The sequence below is a fragment of the Anas acuta genome, chromosome 3 (assembly GCF_963932015.1).
Source record: "Anas acuta chromosome 3, bAnaAcu1.1, whole genome shotgun sequence".
In the NCBI taxonomy this organism is placed as follows: domain Eukaryota; kingdom Metazoa; phylum Chordata; class Aves; order Anseriformes; family Anatidae; genus Anas; species Anas acuta.
This window is the reverse complement of record NC_088981.1, coordinates 37,035,624-37,043,038: the sequence shown is the minus strand read 5'-3', so window position 1 is coordinate 37,043,038 and position 7,415 is coordinate 37,035,624. Positions and strand designations below refer to the sequence as shown.

General features: G+C 38.0%; 1 protein-coding gene across 2 annotated transcripts in view; it reads left to right on the top strand.

Annotated features, from left to right (window-relative positions):
• CRIPT (CXXC repeat containing interactor of PDZ3 domain) overlaps positions 1-7,415 on the top strand; it is a 33,427-nt gene that overhangs the window by 213 nt on the left and 25,799 nt on the right. The window contains exons 2-5 of one of the 2 annotated variants that reach the window (XM_068676657.1): positions 56-121; positions 478-532; positions 1,191-1,294; positions 3,994-4,713. In XM_068676657.1, coding sequence (XP_068532758.1) covers positions 56-121; positions 478-532; positions 1,191-1,294; positions 3,994-4,058 — 290 coding nt within the window. In that variant the 3' untranslated portion in view covers positions 4,059-4,713. Of the gene's footprint in view, positions 1-55; positions 122-477; positions 533-1,190; positions 1,295-3,993; positions 4,714-7,415 lie in introns of those variants that run through there. The other variant, XM_068676656.1, reaches the window with a different exon arrangement.

Genomic DNA, 7,415 nt, shown 5'->3' with positions numbered 1-7,415 from the left:
ACGGGTGTCTCGGCGCTGTTTTAACCTTTCTCCTTCCTAACGTTTCCTTCCGTAGGTGAGAGGAAGCTCGGCACCGTGATCACTCCCGATACGTGGAAGGACGGGGCGAGAAACACCACAGGTGCTGCGCTCGGCATCAGCGCTCCCATCGCTCGGGGTCGGCTCCCTGCCCTAGTAGCCACCTTACAGCCCTAAGACTAAAACTTTTAGTAGTTTATTAGGTTAACTCCCCACTCCTGGAGTTCCCTTCGCATGCTAATTTAACCCATAGGGGATTTGTTTGCCCTGACTTTTTCAATATGGAATATATACAGCTTTCCCCCTTGTATACAAGGGTGCCGGGCCTGGTGTCCTGTGCCTCTATGTGCTTTATCTCTGTGACTTCCTTGGCCCTTGTGTAAAAGCTACAAGCTGAGCCTCTCCCCGTATCCTTCAGACTGGGAAATTTACTGGTTTGTGGTTCTGTTCCTTTTGTAGAGAGCGGTGGCCGGAAGCTAAATGAAAACAAGGCGTTGACCTCAAAGAAGGCAAGGTCAGTATTTAAGCCAGACTTCAGCTAAAACGTCAGTTTTCTGCAGCTGACACCTGGTTTCTGTAAAGCTTGGTAACTTCTCAAAACTCACCCCAAACACTCTTTTTAAAAGTTCTTTGTGTGGGTTATGGCATGTTATGATTTGGTAAAAGTTACATCCATGCATATTTCTTGAGTGCTTTCAGCTGAATCAGAGCCTAGGCAGCTGCATTGCTCCAGTCTTCCCTAAAACTGCTAGTGTTTGGTGTTTATGTTAAGAGAGGAGCTGAAAAGGTTTGTTTTCCATGCTAATATTGCCTATATGATCTCTTGAGCATTTCTTTTAATGTCTGGGAGAGTTCTGTTATATTATGCAAGGGGGCGTTGCTGGAAGATGTTTTAAGTTCAAAATAACCTTGTATATTAGTAAAAAGATACATTTTTGGTTCTGCTTTTAATAATTTGGTCTTCGTAATGCAAGAAATCTCTCTTAATGGGGAATGAGGTAGTTTTTTTAGAGTTTGTGTATCCTATTAGAAATGACCTTTGTATATTCCTTTTTTTAATCATATTTTTTGCTGGAGTTTCCATCCATGTCTTCTGGTTTAGACTTTTTAGAATGAGGCAGAGGAAGTACTTTTATTTCAATGTTCATAAAGTACTTTTCCTTATTTCCCAGGTTTGATCCGTATGGGAAGAACAAATTTGCAATATGTCGGATTTGTAAGAGTTCCGTCCATCAGCCAGGGTCTCACTATTGTCAAGGATGTGCCTATAAAAAAGGTGAGTTTCACTAAATACCATAGTAACACAGTTTGGTTTGAAATTAGAGAGCATGCAGAACCCTTGAATTTGGCCTTAAAAAGGGAAGGCTGAGATGAGATTTAATTGCTGTCTTTAACTAGTCATAGGAAGCTGTAGAGAAGTTGAAGTCAGAGTTGTCTCTGGGTTGCACAACAATTAAATAAGAGACAATGGACACATGTTAAAGTGCAGGATACTCTAATTACATACAAGGAAACTAATTTACACCACGAGGGTGGTCAAATATTGTAATAACAGAGATCCGTAGAGCTCAGGGAATCTGTACTGGAAGCATTCAGAGTTTGACTTGAAAGGTCCCATGCAGCCTCATCCAAGTTGGCTGTGTTTTGAGTGGGATGGGGACTGGACTACAGACTGCTGAAGATCTTTTTCAACATAAGTCATTCTATGATTCAACTTCTTTTAAAATATTTCTGGTATCTAAAGTAGTAGAATTGGATAGATGAAAAGTAAGCTTAATCTTGGCAATTGCATTGAAAACTGTCATCTAGCAAGTTTGTTTTTTTTTTCTTGGTATAAAAAGAAAAAAAGGAAATTCATTTGTTTGTTGCAGTTCTCTTTCTGCCCCCTTCTCCGCTATACCTTTCTTGCAATAGCTAAATCCAAAACTTGAAGTACTGGTTTAAAAAATAATCTAGTCATAGTAAAGCAATAGACTAGCTTAACAAAAATAGTATACCTGGGGAGTAAATAGGAAAAATAAACCGGGGTATAAAAGTAGTTTAAAAAGTGAATCAGAAGATAAATTATGCTTATGGATGTCTTTGCTCCTCATTGTATCCTTATTCATTCAGTAGCTTAACATAAGCAATTGAGAGCTTCATTTCTCAAAAGGGAGTCTGTGGCCCAATTGTGAACATACTTCATGCATTGAAAGTCAAGGTTGGCTTAAGATAAAAATGAAAAATAAGAGTTTAATCATTGTCCCTAGAAAGCAAGACATTGCAGTACATAATATATAAAATCTTTCTGTACTTACGAGTTAATGTATGAATGTGCTGAAATTCTTTGTATGCCTAGAAGCTCTCTATCTCCTTTATTCATTAAAAGCCTTCGCTATTAAAAAAAATAAAAAATTGTTCAGAAGGTCCCTCAGGAACACAAAAAATCAATTTCAACCAAGTTTGATGTAGAGCCTTAGGGTTATAAAATTTTACCAGTCACATCTGGGTTTGAGTAGATAAGCAAAAGGGCTCAAACTTTTAATTCTCTGAGGGGGAAAAAAGTACAACATGAACTCAGTCACATTATTAATATTGAAGAACCCCCACAAACAGAGGTTGAACCAATTGCTAGCTGTAGAGCCACAGCTAACCAGTAGTAAGTTTTGTTTATGGAATGACGTTAATTGTTCTATAACTGCGCACAGTGTCACTGAATCAGTGGTTTAGCAGTCTGCTGTAGGAACGTTGCCTTTTCTAGTTGCTAGATGCTCACCAGATGGCTGCCTGAATCCCATATGGTAGAACCTTGCTCTTAAACTTATCATTGTTTTGGGTGGCCTTCAGGATTTCATCTTTGCCTGCTTGTGTATATTTCCAGGTAGAATCCTCGTAAAAGTCAGAACTTAATCTTCATGTGCTTTAGGTTCTAGTTCTGACCATTGAATGAGGTTGTGGCATGTTTCTTGAAGCGGGTACAGTATTACTGCGTAGTGCTTCAACTGTTGCGTAGCTCTGAAATTCAGAGACCTACAGTTAATTACTCCTCAGTTTAGACCTGGAGTGAACAGTGGGTGGACTGGATTTTGAACTCTAGAACACATCTCCTGGCAAGTTCCCCGCTGTTCTCTTTCCTAGTGGGCTCTCAGATGTGTGTCCAGTCACATGATGTCAAGATAAAAATGCCGGTGATTTGGAGAGAGGCAACAGAAATAGTTGTCATGATGTTTTTTTTGTCTGCTGATGAACACTCTTGTAAAAGGAGAGGTGGTCCTACTGGACAGAAGACTTGGCACCTTTCAGTTTTAGAAAAAGAGGGAAACACTGAGAAACTCCCTCCTTTGCCCCTGCTAAACTTGTGTACTTCTTGCTCCTGTCTTCTGTCTTGCCGCTCTTTGGGTTTAGGTCAAAGTCTTCTGTGTCAACAGTGGTCATCTTCACTTCAACTCTCTCGCATTGTTAGTGTCAGTAGTTCTCTCTTCTGTTACTCTAAATAGTTTAATTCTATGAAATCGTACTCAACTTTCTCAATTGCCTAAAGTTCCCCACCTGTTAAACTTCCATTTAGCAGTCAGTTTGCTGGTGCTTTTATTTCCTTAGCTTAGCTACTTCTCTCAGACTACAGGACTTAGGAAGTTTAATAACACACCATTTTTTAATTGTTTGCCAGATGGGAGCCTTTCCTGGCTGCCCTCCAGTATTCAAGCAAATTATGGAGGCTTCAGGTGCTGTTATGAATCATAATGCTCTCAAAATAGAGCTTATTTTTCAAGTGGAAGTATTACACATATGCTACAAATACTAATTTGTGTTAGAAATCATATTACTGCTTCTGAATTAGCAATATCTGGTGAGGGGGTGCGCATGCAGATTGTCAATGAGCTCTCATTTAACATTTAGTTGAAAATTATCTTTACAAAAACATAGAGGCTATGTTTCTGAAGAAAAAAACTTAATGATTTTTGAATAATTTACATACCTTTTGTGTGCTTATAGGCATCTGCTCAATGTGTGGCAAGAAGGTCTTGGACACGAAGAACTACAAGCAAACCTCTGTCTAATTATATTGATCAGTCTTTTCATGGACTTTAAGGCATCTTTGTACGTTAACCTTTCTCTGAAATCATTTGTGAATATCACCTTCTGGAAGATAATACATTTGCATGGAATGAGAGGAGAGAGAAAGACTGCCTGATTGTTTGTATAGAAATGTACATGATATTTGATTTTTGTTGTTTTAGCACTAATGTTAATTGATACTTAAGTAATGGTTTGCAGCAACTGCTACAGTTCAAAGTGACAGGTTGAAACTATGTTACCATCATAACATCCTTGAGATTAATGCATTGTTCTGTTGCTGCATCTCCAGTCTTTTGCTTGTCTGGTAGTAATGCTTTATAGATGCGTAAATATAAGCTTATTTTACCTCGTGGAAGTAGTATCTTCGTTTAGTTATGCGTATTTATAATTCCTCTCATCCCTATTATGTCCTGTACTTTGAAGTGCTGCTTTTCAGAGTTTGATTCGATTGTTCTGTTGAAACAGTAGGGTTCTTTATATTGCAGATTGTTGAGCTACTAAAATGCAGTGCATTACTCTTGTCGGTTCGTGCTTTTGCAATAGGGCTGGTGAGCTATTCTTCTGGCAACCCCTAAGGAGTTCTACATACAGCATTTGGTGGCCCAAGGCAATAAAATAATGAGCATCAATTTCTAATTCTAGGTCTTGGTCTCCTTATTTCCTAAATTAGTCTGGCTTTTACACCCTTGCTTGTAAACTGACTCTTGAATTCTATGATGTAATTGTTTATACACATGTCAAATTTGAAAGATCAAAACTGGCTGCCTTCTCAGCGTTTGTTTGAGATAAGACTTGAAGCAAACAGCTGTGAACATGTGAGGCTGAGTGTGACTCTGCATTTCTTTTGTCCTTCTGTTCATTTCTACATAAGAAAGCAGTTTCTGTTATGAGGAGTAATAACTGTTTACTATGCATGCAGTTTATAGGAAAAGAATATTACTCTAATTCTTGATGGAGTTTTAATTAGACCTATTTAAGTGTTTACTCCTTTTGCCATCCCTTCTTGTCAATCTCTTATGGTTCTGAAACTTTCTTTCAATCATAACAGAAAAACTCAATGGGAATTTCCCTATGAATAGATGTTCTGCTTTAGGTTTCCTTTTGTTCTCTTTTCTAACGCATGACTAATGGAGGCTGAACAACCACTGTTCTTTCTGTATGTTAGTGGGAGAAAATAAAGAGTACTGGTTGATAAAGTTACTCTCTTTGCTCCTAGCTTGTGCTGTGCTGTGGTTGTGCTGTAAGTAGTCTTCAAAAAGAAGTTGCTTGACGTTTCCTGTCATCCTTAACTATCCATTCGTGAGCATTCAGAAATGTCTTCTCTGAATATATTGACATCATGCAATTACTAAAATGGTAATCCTTTTGTTTACTGAGGAGCTTTGTCAGGATGATGGAATGATGTGGGTCTCCCAAAAGAAGAGGCATACTGCTACCTTTCATTTCTCAAGTGTCACCTACATGAACAATTCAGCAAAGATTTGGGGATTAGCTGGCAGCCTGCAGCTTTATTTCTGCAAAGTGGTATCTGCTTGGTTCCAAGCAAATCAAGGAATTCTAATGTTACTGCACATCTCTATGGCACGTTCTTTGTAGAGATGGAAAAAAAATATCTATAATGGGCTTCAAGTTTTGTAGCAAGTGCTTGTTGGCAGAGTGTATGGTTCCATATCCTTACCTGGCTGCTTGTTTTAGTCCCAAAACAGAGCTCAATAAAGCATAGCAGGCCTAAGAAAGGTCGGTTTTTAAGCAGTTCTTGTGCACCTTTATGTCTTAAGCTATGCTATCATAAGAATGAAAAAGAAGGCGTGATGCAAAACTGATGCAAAAAATGGGGCCAAGTTTGTTTTCATGTTGGTTGTCTTTGGATTTAGCAAAAAATGCATGTATGTCTGTGTAAATCATCGTGCTTGTTCACTAGTTTAAACGGACAAGGAGCTGTAATTTAGAAGATGGGTACAATTTGAAAAGTATTTTAACCACCTGACAAACAAATCATGAGGTCACCGTGACAGCCAAGTACATACATGGATCACTGTCCTACGTAGCAACACTTTTGTAACACACAGACCCTGGCAACAGTCACAGAGCACAAATAAAACCATAGGTAATGCAAAGTGTATGTTTTGGAAAAAATCTTTCCTTTGTCGTGATGGAGACAATAATTTGTAGTGAGGGAAGAGTTAACAGAATTCAGTTACTGTCTGCTGGTTTTATTGTAAGGCATTGAAGGAACTGGCTTGAAAGTACTTATTTTCTGATTTTTTTTTTCTGTCTACTACCATTGTAAGGTATTCTTTGTGTAACTGGTATCCCTTATTGCACTGGCAGTATCACATTAAATGTATGAAGAATATTAGGAGTAACAGTTGCAAACCAAGTAATTCTAACCATCTGAAAACATTAACTGGGGTTTATAGCTGCAAGGCAATTTTTTAATGTAGGAAGTAGCATTTAAAAACAATTGCAAGAAGTCCCATCTTGACGAAAAGAAATCTAAAAATCACAAATAAAGGGGGGTTTAGGATTTCTAAGCTTCTCTGTAAATCTTTGATAGGACTTCCTGTGTTTTAGATCATCAATTCTTTTTTATTTTTCTTTTTCAAGTACATTTTGTTTCATCTCTCTTAATTGAGTTAGAAGATGTTAAGCATTTTTCCAACTTATCCTTCACCTTCAGACTTCTGTAAGACTTGTTTATGGTGATTTCAGGTGGCAGATTGTCTGATATTCTCCAAACTGTTCACCCTTTGTGGATTTATCCCATAAGATTAGTTTTGTCATTCTGTAAAAACACTTTTCTTGTTGTTCTAACATTTTTCAATATCTTTATTTCAAAAGTTCGGCTGTTTGTAATTTGTGAGTGCAGTGTATCAATTCAATGGTTATTGCACAATGAAATACTGGCACTGAACGAACTCTTACCTCACTTTGTAACAGATGTAAAAAATATAATCCTTTGTTGACAATTACTTTTGAATAGAGCTTTTATGCTCTTGTATCCCATTTACTGAGCAGCTGCTTTTGTGTGTTATAATGTATCTCAGGTGGAAAAAAAAGGAGGTGAACTGGCTTGTTGTTATTTTGTTGTTGTTGTTGTTTTGTTTTTTCCAGGGAGGGTGTTTACAGTGGATACAAACCGTGGGTTGCTGTGCTAGTGGTTTGTCCGTGCTTAGGATCTTCCATCTGTACCTCTGAACCCTTTTTAGTCTCGTGAGAGGCCCAGTTCCTGAAGTCTGTGTAAAATTTGTTGACGTAGCAGTCAGCTTCAGAAATGCCCATTTTCTTCATAAAGTGTTGTTTTGGAGAGCTTCTACTATAAATAAAGAGCACAAGCC